Source organism: Suillus clintonianus, assembly GCF_016758775.1.
Source record: "Suillus clintonianus strain FC179 chromosome Unknown DEU56scaffold_91, whole genome shotgun sequence".
Lineage (NCBI taxonomy): Eukaryota > Fungi > Basidiomycota > Agaricomycetes > Boletales > Suillaceae > Suillus > Suillus clintonianus.
In genome coordinates this window covers 44,761-59,013 of record NW_024539315.1, presented here as the reverse complement: position 1 = coordinate 59,013, position 14,253 = coordinate 44,761, and the positions used below count along the sequence as shown (strand labels likewise).

General features: G+C 47.7%; 4 protein-coding genes across 4 annotated transcripts; 1 reads left to right on the top strand and 3 right to left on the bottom strand.

The window, feature by feature from the left end:
• Window positions 1–11: 11 nt before the first annotated feature.
• DEU56DRAFT_744060 (P-loop containing nucleoside triphosphate hydrolase protein) lies at window positions 12–2,182 on the bottom strand (the record flags this gene model as incomplete). Its single annotated transcript, XM_041349051.1, has 5 exons — window positions 12–631; window positions 789–1,158; window positions 1,205–1,246; window positions 1,310–1,828; window positions 1,883–2,182. The coding sequence occupies 5 exons, from the start codon at window positions 2,180–2,182 to the stop codon at window positions 12–14; spliced, it is 1,851 nt and encodes a 616-aa protein (XP_041204356.1).
• A 1,181-nt stretch (window positions 2,183–3,363) lies between these two features.
• DEU56DRAFT_759434 (uncharacterized protein) lies at window positions 3,364–6,663 on the bottom strand (the record flags this gene model as incomplete). The annotated part of the gene is made up of 17 exons (XM_041350321.1): window positions 3,364–3,477; window positions 3,540–3,560; window positions 3,624–3,668; window positions 4,066–4,245; window positions 4,299–4,400; window positions 4,441–4,522; window positions 4,571–4,704; window positions 4,769–4,888; window positions 5,142–5,191; window positions 5,303–5,369; window positions 5,432–5,447; window positions 5,474–5,606; window positions 5,636–5,900; window positions 6,110–6,247; window positions 6,279–6,442; window positions 6,483–6,495; window positions 6,538–6,663. 17 exons carry the CDS (start codon window positions 6,661–6,663, stop codon window positions 3,364–3,366), a joined length of 1,770 nt encoding a protein of 589 aa, XP_041204355.1.
• Window positions 6,664–6,984: 321 nt separating this feature from the next.
• On the bottom strand, window positions 6,985–9,439 carry DEU56DRAFT_759433 (uncharacterized protein; the record flags this gene model as incomplete). Its single annotated transcript, XM_041350320.1, has 12 exons — window positions 6,985–7,048; window positions 7,156–7,178; window positions 7,334–7,441; window positions 7,492–7,770; window positions 7,870–7,987; window positions 8,031–8,315; window positions 8,366–8,404; window positions 8,589–8,847; window positions 8,897–8,956; window positions 9,005–9,091; window positions 9,152–9,213; window positions 9,282–9,439. 12 exons carry the CDS (start codon window positions 9,437–9,439, stop codon window positions 6,985–6,987), a joined length of 1,542 nt encoding a protein of 513 aa, XP_041204354.1.
• Window positions 9,440–13,643: 4,204 nt separating this feature from the next.
• DEU56DRAFT_759432 (uncharacterized protein) lies at window positions 13,644–13,949 on the top strand (the record flags this gene model as incomplete). Its single annotated transcript, XM_041350319.1, has 1 exon — window positions 13,644–13,949. One exon carries the CDS (start codon window positions 13,644–13,646, stop codon window positions 13,947–13,949), a length of 306 nt encoding a protein of 101 aa, XP_041204353.1.
• Between the last annotated feature and the right edge of the window lie 304 nt (window positions 13,950–14,253).

Sequence of the window (14,253 nt, the reverse complement as noted above, 5' to 3'; positions counted from 1 at the left end):
GATGCTAGAACTTAGTTCAGTAGTTGTACGAGTGCAAAAAACACCATAAACTTACCAATATGTCCTGCCCGACCACATGCACGACATGTTGATGGTTTTTTTTGACGTGGTTGCTTGTTTGCAGGAGATTGGTTGATATCGAGATTGGTTGCAAAGGTGACAGTATGTTCTGCGGCAGAGGGAGGTGCGTTGTCGGCAGATGGCAGGCAATGCTTTTGGATGATTTCGAGTATTTGAGAGCCCCATCGGTCACAGTAGCGCCAGTTGGCTTGATCGCGAATTGAGGAAACACTGTCAATCTTGCGGAAATGCGCTAAATCAACAATGCGGTGTAGAATTTCATCTGCCATTATCAGCTGCACACCGAAAAAGTCATCTCCGCCTGCACCAATCTCTATCAGCTGCTGTCTTCGCCACTCCTGAAGTTCATCTCGCAACGCAAAGTCTCCAGGGCCCATTTGATAGTCAGGTGTCTTGAGTTTATTTGGTGCTCGAGTTTGCTTGGGTGCTTGCGTGGTGGGTGCGGGAAGGATGAAGGAGCCGATATGACATGAGTCACAGCATAGGCGGGAAGATCTGATAATACAACGCACGCAGTCAGCATGACACACCAGGGATCTACTGCTGGCATCTATACAATTGTTAATGAATGTCACAAGCGGTCACATACATTATTAGGTACGTACTCAAGCTGACGGGGATACGGGGATTGTCAAAATATTCATCTGAGACACTGCGACGGCAGAATCCACGAGCTCGAGCATTGATGTAGGCATCCATTGCAGCACCCTCATATTCTTCGTCATTGAGGCCCGTTGGAATAATGCGTTGGATGGCGTGTTGCGGATTCCTCATATCCCGATCTCCACCTTCCGTCCGATTCCCCACACTCGCTTCTTGTGTGATACTTGTTGATTTCTGCTTCTTTTGGGAACTTCCACCATTGTCGTCAACTTGTTTTCGTTTTGCTGTGCGTGCATTGGCTCTTGCTCTTGCCTTCTCTTTCTGATGATCAATGTACTGTGGCTCAACTAGATAAATCCCAGTTGCCTCCGTGGAGATATCTCGCGCTGCTCTGCCTAAGCGTTGCCAGAGTGTGCAAAGTGATGAGGTATATTTCCACTGGATTACTAGCGCAATGTCACGAAGGTCTAGGCCCTGTAAGATGTCAGCTTCGTGTATATGTTTAAATATAATGACTGACCATACCAGCTGCATCTGTGCAGAAGATACCCCATATTTCTCCCTGCCGAAGGTTCTCAATCATCTCAGCTCGAAAATCGGCACTCATGCCTGAATGAAACCAGACCAGTTTTTTGGCCATGTTAGATGGAGCTTCTGACCGTGCAAATTCACATAATCGCTCTGTCTCCTTGCGCTCGTTGCAAAATACCATGAATTTTGGAGGAGGTGCGTCACCATCAAACTTGAGGACACATTTTAGGTCATGCATGCTGTTTAACGGGTCTAGCATCTCGATAACCATTAAATGAATGTTCGGACGGTCATTGGTGCGACGTGCTTCGGTTGTTCGATGGTCGTGCATCTGAAGAATGGACTTGACATCATTTAGCACGTGTCGCGGCAGTGTTGCAGATGCTACGTGAAACCCGACATGCGGAGGTACTAGCCAACGAAGTCGACCAAGCTCGGCATAGGATGGGCGAAAGTCACCACCCCATTGGCTGACACAATGCGCCTCGTCAAAGGTAATGCTGAAAAGTTTGTTGACAAATTGTGGTGTCTTCCACAAGGTATCGAAGCGACGGTCCGATAATATTCTCTCGGGGCTGACAATTACAACACGAAACTTTCGCGCGGCAATATCCTGTTTAATATGTAAAGGTAAGTCATAATATTCAAGCTATGAACTATACCTTACCTCGAATGTTGCGTCTGTTGCTGTTGCAGCAGACAGATTCACGACAGGGATGTTGACTTGTTGTAGCTCCGCGACATTTTTGTCTCCGAGGATTGTGAGTGGAGTGATCAAAATGGTGATGCCGCCGTTGTTGAACAAGAGAGGTATCCAGAATGTGAGTGTTTTTCCAGAGCCTGTAGGTGACAAAGTGACAACATCTCTCTTCTTCAGCTGCGCTCGAGCAGACTGCACTTGCCAATTACAAGGTATGAAGCCAAACCGTTCTTGGACTGTAGTGCGTATGGTGTCTATCGACGGCATGTCATAGTTTAGGGGAAGCGAAGCCATCACGATGGCAGTACAGCGCCTTTGGCAAATGAAAAAATTTGAATTAATGCGGTACATATACTTGACGTCGTCACACTTATTGTGTCACTCCTACAGGTCAGTCCCAATCGAACGAAATCAACACGAGCAAACTTTGCGCCACCTGCAAGTTCTGCCAGTCGGCTGGGTGTGTAAGTAGCCCCAAAAGTTTCGGTATATTGTCGGAAAAATAGTGCGTGGTTGTATTTGGTCGCTGTTGGATTCAGATGCGGGCTCTCTTACACACCCGTCGATGGGTAGGAGTCTGAGATATAAATGGCAAATTCACATCACATGTTCACTGAATTATATCTGAAGACAAATCAATAGATAATTGTAGCATAATGGTATCGAAAGATAAGAGGGTGTCAGAGAAAAATAATCCTGACGAAGATGTACATGTCTCGCAACTGCGACATATAATAGATAAACTATTGCAGCAAGTCCAGCAGCTCTCCAGAACGGTGATCATCCTTTGCCTAAGATGGACTTCATGATGGCTGTTGGCTATGCCAACCAGGCGGCAATCATGAGCTACAAAATACATATAATGTCGATACCAAATGATCATCAGTCTTCGTCGTGATCTGTCTAGGGTAATATATTGCCAGACACAAGCAGTCATTGTTACCCGCCATCTGAGCTGAACTTTGCGATGGACATTTGCATCGACAACCAATAAGTTACAAAATCCACGCAATACTATGGACTTTACGATGGCCACTAGTAATGCCAACCAGGTGGCAATCGTGAGCTACAAAATACATGTAATGTTGACACCAAATGGTCGTCAGTCATAGTTGTGATCTGTCTAGGGTAATATATTACCAGACACAAGCAGTTATTGTTACCTGCCATCTAAGCTGAACTTTGCGATGGATGTTGGCATTGACAACCAAAATTCACGCAATACTGATATCCATTGGTCGTTCATCATCATTTTGCTAGGACTATCATTTGTCTAGGGCAATATTTGCCTTGGTAAATACAAGCAGTTCTCAACCAGTCTGAAACGGTCATCTGCTGAACTTGATGTACCGTATTTATTTGTGATCCGATGTTGCTAGACATGGTAATCTGCACGCTGATATTGCCGCGGGACAGTCATTGACATAGTAAGATACACGTAAATCTACTCATTGTTCATCTTCAGACGCATCCTCATTCGTCAAGCTTCCGTCGTCAGGTTGGGATGTGCCCCCTTTGACTCTATCTCTGCAACTTCTGCAAGCTTTTAAGCTCGCCTCTGACTAAAATAATGTATCAGGATGCGCTCAAAAATAGACATGGCGATAATGGTGAAAACACTCACTGTCAAGCCCCAATGCTGTACCTATGGGTACGCGCAGTCAGAACTATCTTGTGGAAGCTTAACCCACTTGGAATGAATGATTACCGTGGCAAGACGAGACACGAGGCCCTTGTATTTTGTAGGGTTCACCTATTCACAAAAGCCCACGGAGTCAGGATCCTGAGAACGGTTAAAGATGCCATAGGTGAGGCGCAAAATAAGGTGCAAGAAGGTTGTACCGCGAAGGGAAAGAAGGTGTGTCAAGCAACCATGTCAGCAGCAGTGCGCCGTTAGGTTTTGTCGCCAGAGGAATAAAATTCAAGATTACGGCAGTAGCGATACAACGTTGCTAGTTTCAACGTGATATGTGGGCTCCCAAGACACGCTCTCATGTTGCGTGCACCGAAGTGACCTTGTGCGAATTCCCGCATATGATCGACCATAGCGTCGAAGATGAAATTGTGGGCAGGATCCCCGAAACGCAGAAAACACCTGATGGTTACTCAGCTATCGATGATAACAGCAAAGAAATGTTTGATGCACTTACTGAACCACAGTTACCAAACTGATCAAGCAAAAATGGTAGGGCATAAGCCCTCAAGTTTTGCACGATGGGCCCGACCTCCTCGGGAATCTGGGCACGCTCGAAGATCTTTTGGGCAGCCCAAGTACCGTTGTGGATACCATTCACCGCCAAGTGAGGGGTGATTGTTTCCAGCATCGCAAACTGCGGCACAGAAGAGCACTTTTCAAACAGTATTTGTACGACCTACAGCATACCCAGGTGAGCCACAGCAACCGAACCCGGCGTGGGGATACCCACCGCGTTGCCCAGCCAGTCCGAGGCCAAGCTAACAATCTCGCTGCCGTACAGACACCCCCCTGACATAAAACCAAGTCAATGGCAGGGGACTGCATTAACAGTGTAATGGGACTCGACAATAAGCTCATATGCTGCTGAGATGGTGCGCAATTGAGAATGAGCAAATTTGTGTAAACAGGTCCTGTAGCAGCGTTGAATTTAAGGAACATATTGCAGGTGTTCAACTCACTGTCTGCGGATGTTCCAAAGTTGCATATCGCCCTCATTGCTAGCAACTAGAACTTTGTTAAGATATGCGACAGGATGGAGAATCGATGTGGCAGTAAACCCGATGTCAAATTGAATAGTTGCATAGGGCTTGTTCTGGAAGTAATGATTAAACGAATGATCGGGATAATTGAGCAGAAAGCGCACCATTGGTCGATACCTCCCAGATTAGCATCCGCCCACCATCTTCCATCAATGCAAGCAACTGAGAGCCAAATAGAAGGACTCGTCGCACGTTTGCGTTTTGTGCTGCTGCGAATCCTCTTGCGGGGGTGAGATTCTATCATCTCATCATCTTCGACGTTCTGAGAGGCCATGGACACACTGAGTGCCAGTAAATGGACAAATGACCGACGAGAGAACGATTGCAAAAATGTGTCACTGCTTCAAAAAATTATCTCACGTGACCTGCAATGTGGAGATACCTGTAACCTGGGCAGTGGGCTTTCGAATGCGTACTAGTGGCTAAATATAAACTCATCGATAGAATCGGGATGATTAGTAAACATTAAGACATCTCCCTCAGCACTCACTGAATCCACAAATTTTATGCCGTCAACAATCCTCGCGGAAACAATTGCAACTAGCAAATGCGTAGAAGAGTTGTCTCACGTGACTGATATATCTCGAGCGTAAACGACATGATGACAGCAGATAAAGAATCAGGACATGAGAAAATGTGACTCATATGTACCAGTAAGAACATGCCATCTGTGACATTCTGAGTCAATCGGATCATCGATGTAGCAGGAATAAAGAATCTACAAATAATTTACAAGGTTGTTTATACAGTGTACACACAAATATATAAAGATACGTGTACCGAGCCTGAACCTTGACTGAGACAAATTTAAGGGCCCATTACCATGAATCCTCGGAAGTGCTATCGTCGAGCGATTCGGCATTGATGTACTCCTTGTAGCGACAAACGTCCTCAGGTAAAAGTGGCGAGAGGTTTGGACATGATGAAGGCGATGCAGCTACAAGGGCATCAACATCTGAAGAGAAGGCAAGCAATTACGCTCACCTCTGTCAAGGAAATTGGACGCAGGCGCATTTTCGATGGCTAGTTCATAAACTTCCACCTCAGCTTTGGCGCGATGCATCCTCGCACGCAAGTAAAGCAGCTCAGAACTGGTATTGCGCTGGTGAGAATTGTAACCATCAATATCGAGGTACGTCGTCATCAGTCCAGCCTGAGTGGATAGCTCTGCTTTGCGTGCTTCATTCAAGGTGTCTTGAACGCCAGGGGGGACCCATGTGCTCAACAGGCAGAATGAGGGGTCAATGGACTTCAACAACAAGACAATAAGCACAGCCAAGCAGGGCATATTAATGACAGTACTGACATCCACGATGACTAATGTTCGACATTCTAGGTGGTGCGTAACAGTAAACTGGTGAACAGACGAAGAAGTAGAGCCGTTCGGGAGCGAGTGACAGTTAAATGATGAAAGCCTTTTAGTTGGTGTGAGATCGGCACATTGTCTCCTGAGCCAACCTTCGCACTTTCTTTTCCCAGCTGCCAGATAGGCTCTTGCAGCTGCTGAATAGGGCGCGTCAGGTCTAGCAACGCATTTCGAGGTTGCTGAGAATGAGCTGACATTGCGCGTGATTGGGGCTGCAACGCCGCATATTGCTAGGTAGTAAGATGTCGTCAGATTACTCACTCGCATGCTGAAGTAAAAAATGTTATGCATGATCCATCGCTGCTGCACGCAATCAATAGCCTGGCTGCACAGCGACACTTCCAGCTGACACCTATCCCTCTTCTCTTCCATAAAAGCTCGTTCAACAACCCCACGCACTGTACCATCACCGAGATAGACTCGACCTTTAAGCAAGAAGTAGAGTAAGTACAATTCAGTCCGGACCTGGGTCGAAAACCTTCAGAACGCGCAAAACGATATTTCAGAAAGATGGACTGACCGTCTCCATTGGTATGAGTCTTATGTAGAAATCCAGCCATTGAGGACCAGCGAGTATATTTGAAAGTTCAGACATGCCAATACGAATGGCTGAGGCATTGAACGGTGGAAGACAGGAGGGCGACATCGTGAAACGTTGCAGTAATTATGTACAGGGTGTTTAATCTGACTCGGGTCAACGATCTCAGGATTCTCATTCAAATGAGATTTGTACTGTTAAGCGATTGTTTGATGCTGTTTGACGGCAGGGCATCAAAATGACTTCACTGGCGATCAAATCGATCAAAGCCCGATTTTATTGCGGGCGGCAGATCGCAGCACGCTAGCCTTCAGAAAATGAAACAAGTCTTTTTAAATGGCTTGCTTACCTTCAGAGGAGAATATAGTTGCGTGGGGATGCCCGACACTAGAATACATATTCCGTACGCTAGTCGGGAACTACCGATCTTCAATCTTCGAAGAGTTGGTTGTCGGTCTTATTTGGGAATCCGGTGTTCAAAAGGTTCGCCTGACTGGAGAGATAAGAGGCAGCAATATTGTGCGACCTTGTAAACATGCGTCCCCTGCCCCTGCCCCTGGGTGAGCCGTGAGTACTGATGCGGTGTTGGCATTTGCGTACCAATCTGGTCGTGCACGAACCGCCTGGCAAGGAGACTTGTGACTTATTTATAAATATGCGGAAAGATTTGAACTGCACATGGAAGCGTTTGATCCAAGTAACATGAGGATGACACAGGACAAATAAAAATGGTCAGATAAATAAGAACAACGCAGGAAAAGCGCGCGATAGGAAATACGTTCAGTCCTGTCACTATGCTAGAATGGCATAGGACAAATAATATTCGAATGGCGCGAACGACCAAGACGACGACGAACAACTCTGACGAAAGACCCGCTATGTAGGACTGTCACTGAGTCAGTAATCATGCCACTGATCTCAATCTCAAATACATACAGTACGGTCCATCATGTGAAGCTGCCCTCTGTAAAAAAAAGCCTCATCTGCCGAGGGTGGAGAGTTCAGAGCTGGCAATCGAGCAAGAATCTCTGCAGTCGTGATGGATAACCCAAGTTCCTTCTCTCGCAAAGGTGGAGGGCTTGAGGATGGGGATGAGGAAGAAGTGTTCGTATTGTGTCTAGCTGTGATTTGACATCGCAGTGATGATTGGTCCCAATGGGCTTCCTGTAAAACAGAAAGGGGAACAGATGTTCGACCAGTGGTAGGAGAGATATGCTGCGATATTCAAGCGATATTGCAATGATATCGTCCACGAGCTATATGTCGTTGTAAGCTTTGCCGCAAAGAGCGCTTAGAGGGAATGTCTTTACTAACCATAGTAGATGCCTTCACGGAACAAGATTTCCCAGTCTTTCTCTTCCTCTGCATCGATGCCCTGCTGTCTCCGAAGCTCGACGATAGTGCAAGCCATATCGTATCTTTCCCTCTCCCCCTTCATAAACAACAATTCTGAGCCTAAAATCTGTTGTACTCACTTCGGACTGTGTCTCAAGTCGTCACATAACTCTGCAATTGTAAGAATACACTCAGCTGGGACAGAAATTGTATCATACCATGCATGAAACTGCCGGCTGGAAATGTAGTGAGTGCCTGTCACTTGTTGCGGAATGGACGAAGCACCGTGTTTTATCTCCCTCCAATATGGCCATCCCTCCAACTGAGCGGTATCCATCCCCCACACCTCCCTTTGCCCATCTTTGAAGCGGGCGTAGCGCTGAATTAGTGGTGTTTGAGAATGTCGGATGCTCAGGAGAGTAGTGCTGATAAAACAAGGCGGGGAGAACTCAAAGGTGTGCCATTTATAACTTACATGTCTTTGACACAGTCTAAACGTTTAAACATTGGTAGCCTAGAGTGTATTTGCAATTTACCTCAAAAGTTTCGTTCGTGCAATTGTATAAGTCAGATGAGCCATGGGCTTTTTGCAGACTCGAGTTGGAGAAAACATCTTTTCTCACGTCAAATGAAAATTCGTAACAACGCGGTGACCGCCAGCAAAGTTGCTGATACAAGTACGTGTTACTTCGCTTCACCGATAACGCTTCATCGATAACGACTCCCGCTTGGGATGTCGCTTTTGCACCCCTTCTGAACAGGCCAGGATATGGCGGTTCATCGTCTGCCTTATTCCAACTCGCTTGCATCGCTTGCAGCGTCTAAACAGAATGCGGAACTCTTCCCTCGTAATGCCATCGCCAATGGAGGAGTCGAGTTTCGCCATCAATTCTTTTTGCTCCCTCCAGGCCCATTCCAGTTGGATAGAGCACGGTTTATCGTGCTCTTCTGGACAATCTATCAATAAAACTATGGCCTTGCGATATGCTGCGAAGCAAACTCATACCTCGAAGAGGATAATTGAAAGTAACTAGTGACGACCGGTCATAGTATTTGTCAATTTTCACTAGATGATGGTTAGTTTGGAATTTTATGAGGAGTAAGGAATGCTGACCTCGATACCCACATATATCGCGTGCGCATCTAGCATTCCATTGAGTCTTATTGGTATCCTTATCCCTCCAGGGGTACACTGCTGCCTCTGTGTACGCCCCTCTTTCACTGCTGGAGGTGCATAAACAGCATGGGTATCAAAATTTACGTTCATCGCGGTACTTCTCAAAGTCCGATAGCGGAACTTTCTGTCCCTTGTCATCGTCAGGCCTACATTTTTGCATTTTTGCAGGTATGTTAACACTCAGAAGCTATACAAGATTCTAATGGCGTCTCACCAGCACCATTCAATCATTGATTTCGACGTGCTGTCATAATGCAAGAGGGCAAAGTGGCAGGTCATAGCCTCCGTGGCAAGTTTGGCGAACGTCACAGCGGTTTCATGATAGTCCGGCGGGGCAGTGATTGCAGAAGATGGTGAAGATGGGGTTGCCATTGGGTCAATCAGTGCAGTAAGGCTTTGTTGCTCTTTATGGGACTTTTAGCTGGTCTAACTTTGTGTGCTACAATCAAGTCCGTCCGCCCTCTGACAGCCCCGCCAGCGCTGCCAGGGTTTAAACTTGTGGGAATATGGTCGGTAGCGCCTAGGTTTGTCATGTTGATTGTTCCTGGATAGACGAGGAGTCCTTTTAATTTGATTTGACTTTCGCAGCTTGGCTCACATCTCAACAAATTCCAAATGTATCTCGCTGGTTCATCGGCAAAGTCTTTCAAATGTACTTGCACGCGCGAGTTCACCCAGGAGAACGCCTACACTAAGCATCAGCGATCATGCGTAAAAGGCAAGAAACAATTATTTTCTGCTTTATCGAAGGCAAAACACCTCCTTGGCTCCGCAAAGCGGGCCCGACTGGACGCCAATAGTGGCAGACAGGATGCATGTGTCAGTATAGAATCTTCAAGTACGCAGCTGCACCGTCCGCAACCCCTGTTCTTGCCGTCTGATCAGGCTAACGAGGCACTGAGTGCAGAGTCTTCCATCGTTCACCCGGTTCCGTCAGCAGGGTGTCCTATGCTGGAGATGCCGTGTGCGGGCTCTTCGTTACAAGACAACATACCCCTTTCAACATCCACCCCCGATCTTAGTGTAGCGCCTGCGGAGATAGATGATGATTCCTCGTTGGCGCAGCGCAGAACCCGACGTGTTGACGTTCGGATGCCACTACGCTATCGACAGCATGAAGATATACTCCCGCAACCTCCCCCGAGTGTTCCAAGCCAAACTGTTCCATTCCCAGAGTTTGTCCCGCCCTTAAATCCCACTGACGTGCCTACCACGCGTTGTATGTCATTGCAATCTACTCCTTTCCGCACGGCCAGGAACGTTTTCGGACTCGTACGTCAGTTCTTCTCTTCGACCCCCCCCATCACATGATCCGGAAGAGGCCACAACGCTTCAAGATCTCAGTTCTATCCCCACTGTCGCTCCAGCTGATCTGGATGGCCTTGCCGAGCCTCACGACCCATTTTACCCCTACCCTAATCAATTGTCTTTTAAGCTCGGGCATTGGTACTGGAACGGCGGTGCGCAGAAGTCGCACCAGAGCTTTAAGGACTTGCTTGACGTTGTTGGATGTCCAGACTTTGATCCTAGCGATGTCCAGCACACGCATTGGGATAAAATCAACTCGCAATTAGCTGCGAGCGTTGATGATGAGGGGGGAGACGAATGGGAGGATGCGGACGCAGGTTGGCGCAAAACAGAAGTAGTCATCGAAGTGCCATTCTCTCGGACTACAGCTCAGCCCGGCACTCGACCTTATGCTGCAGCTGACCTTTACCATCGGTCTCTTGTGTCGGTAATTCGGGAGAAACTCGCAAACGCTCGTGATGATGAACATTTTCATTACGAGCCGTATGAGCTGCGATGGCGACCCCCCCCATCTACCGCACGAAGTGAATATCCAGGGTGAGTTGTACACTTCGCCAGCCTTCATGGACGCACATCGCGAACTTCAGGCGTCTCCTGGAGAAGCAGGCTGTGATTTGCCTCGCGTGGTAGCTGCGCTCATGTTCTGGTCCGACGCCACACAGCTAACGACATTCGGTAATGCAAGATTGTGGCCAGTGTATATGTACTTTGGGAACGAGTCGAAGTACCGCCGCTGTAGACCGTCCTGTCATTTGGCCAACCATGTAGCCTACTTTCAAAAGGTACGATGGTCATTCTATAAGTTTTCTGTACTGTATCAAACTTATTCTTCGCAGCTTCCAGACTCTTTCAAGGATTTCACAGGGATCTATACTGAAGGCAAGGGAATCGGTCGCGAATCCACAACGCATTGTCACCGCGAATTGTTCCAAGCTCAATGGCGAGTCTTGCTTGACAACGAATTCTTAGAGGCCTACAAACATGGGATTGTGATTATGTGTTGCGATGGCATCGTACGCAGATTTTTCCCGTGAGTTTTTACTTATTCTGCAGACTATCCCGAAAAGTGAGTCATCGTTGCTCATCTATATGATTTGAAATCTCATTTTAACTAGGGTCCTCGTTGCCACTATCCGACAGTTAGGAGGATGCCCTTGCTCGCGATGCCTAATACCGATGAACAGACTTCACTGTCTGGGCACGAGTTGCGATAGGCAACAGCGTGCGACTCTCGCGCGTTCCGATACCTCGAGGAGTCAGTTGGTTGCCACCGCACAAGAACTCATCTACCAGAAAAACTTAGGCGTAGACAGTACAGCAGTCGAGTCGATGCTCAAGTCTAATTCGTGGGTGCCAAACACTGTAAGAATGGCCATCAGTTTATCGTTCAACCTTTGCTAACCTTTGATTAGAACGCGTTTTCAGACTCTCTGGGTTCATTTGGTTTCAACATCTTTATTGCGTTAGTGGTCGATCTTCTGCACGAGGTTGAACTTGGAGTGTGGCGGATGCTTCTAGTACATTTGCTAAGAATTCTCACCAGTTTGAATAAGGACCTGATTAATGAGGTTGACAAGAGGTATGAACGTCTATCTTCCAGTGATTTGGTGAGCTAATGCCAATTTAACAGGTATAGACAGGTCCCCCCGTTTGGACCGGCAACCATTAGGAGGTTTTGTTCGAGTATTTCTGAGATGTCAAACATGGCAGCGCGAAATTTCGAGGATCTTCTCCAGGTATGCGCTCAGAATGATTCTCATTCGTCTTCGTGGACTAACGTTGGCCGAGTGTTCTATTCCAGTCTTCGACGGCCTGTTTCCACACGACCACAATAAGATTATCATAAGTCTTCTTTTCACTATGTCACACTGGCACGGACTGGCGAAACTTCGCATGCACTCCGACCTCACCTTGAAGATACTCGACGAAACAACAACTGATCTTGGCGAACAGTTCCGCCTGTTTAAGAACACGGTGTGCGCTTCATACCAGACGCAGGAGCTTGATCGGGAGGCTGGCGCGCGCTCTCGCCGGCAGGCAAAGGAAGCAGCCAAACGGGCCGGTAATGGCAATGGGAAAGGGAAAGAAAAAGCAAAGGCAAGTCCAGAACAGTCACACGATGTGCCTGGACCGAAACTGCGGAAGAAGAAGTCGTTCAACATCCAAACTTACAAGTTCCATGAGCTGGGGGATTATGTGGCCTCCATCCGTCTCTTTGGGACAACGGATTCATACAGCACTGAACCGGTAAGTTTCAAACTGCCATCCATCTACTCATTGACTCAGTTTGCATCAGGGAGAGCTGGAGCACCGTACGCCGAAAGGCAGGTACCGTCGCACTGATAAAAGAGCATTCGTTCACCAACTGACTCGGATCGAGCGCCAGGAAGTTCGGTTGCGCCGCATGAGGCAACAGCAATCCCAGCGAGGCCCTGGTGCAGAGGCACATGAAATAGCAAGTGATCCCCAGCTACATCATCACATCGGTCAAAGTGAGAAGATGTACAACGAGCTTGGCCAGTACCTCCGCGACCATGCGGGAGACCCTGCAATGAAGGTAAATAACTTCTATGACTTGATGACTATTATGTTGAGATATCCCGCAGGATTTCCTTCCTCGGTTGAAGAAACACATTCTCAATCGCCTGGAGCCGGAAATTACTGAACTGCCTGTGGAGATATTAGCTCATTCCGACCAACATAATTCAATCCTCTTCAAGCGCAATCGCCTTTACCACCACAATCTCGCGAGGTTCAATTACACCTCCTATGACGTTCGCAGGGCTCAAGATGTCGTAAATCCACGGACTCCGCATTCCAACATTATGCTACTGAAAAACCGCGACGATGATGGGTCCGGCGGTGAGTACTGTTACGCCAAAGTCATCGGCATACATCATGTCAATGTCGTTCGCCTCACGAACGTGTATGAAACCCGCCGAATCGAATTCCTTTTCGTTCGGTGGTACGAACCTGTGCAAGATCTTGTATGGGACACCTGTACTTTGGGCCGCGTTCGCTTCCGGCCTTTAGCAAACCAGAACGCATTTGGTTTCGTAGACCCTGGCGTCGTTCTCAGAGCGTGTCATATTATCCCGGCGTTTTCTCGACCCCAGCGCAATCCGGGTGAACGTGATATCTCCCCGCTAGCAGGAGACAAGCATGATTGGCCCGAGTACTATGTCAACAGGTAAACGAATTCGGGTCCCCTAATGATAATGATCGCTAATACTAGAAACATCCTAGCTTCGTTGATCGCGACACCCTCATGCGCTTCCACTATGGCCTTGGGGTCGGTCATGTATACTCTCACGAGGAAAGGGCCTACCCTTTTACACAGACAACAGCATGGACAGAAAATGAACCTTCGGAAAGTGGGGACACGCTCAGGAACACGCACTGGCGAGGTCCTGCTAATGACGATAGCGACGATGAACCGGGCGACGATGAAGATCATGTTGGCGCAGAGGAACTTGGTTTCTTTGATCAAGGATTCGATGCCAGCACAGAGTCGCTTACCCAAGCGTTGGACGAGATGTTTACGGCTAGCCACACATTCGATTATGAGAATTAATAATATTGATACATTCTTCGCTATGGTCATCTCTGGGGTACTCTGACTTCTTCCTGGCGTACATTTGCCGCATTGCCAATCCTTCCTACTCGCCCTGGCACATCTTGGTAATCTCTCCTACTCTCCTTGGTACCCTCCTACTCGCCCTGGCGCTTTTCTAATTCATTGCTAATCCCTCCGCCCTGGCACGTCTTTGCCATATTGCCAATCCCTCAACTCGCTTTGGCCTTTACGACATTACCAATCCTGGTGTGCCCTCGCTGATCCCTGGCGCAGCGTCAATAATACTTAGCGATTGAAGGTA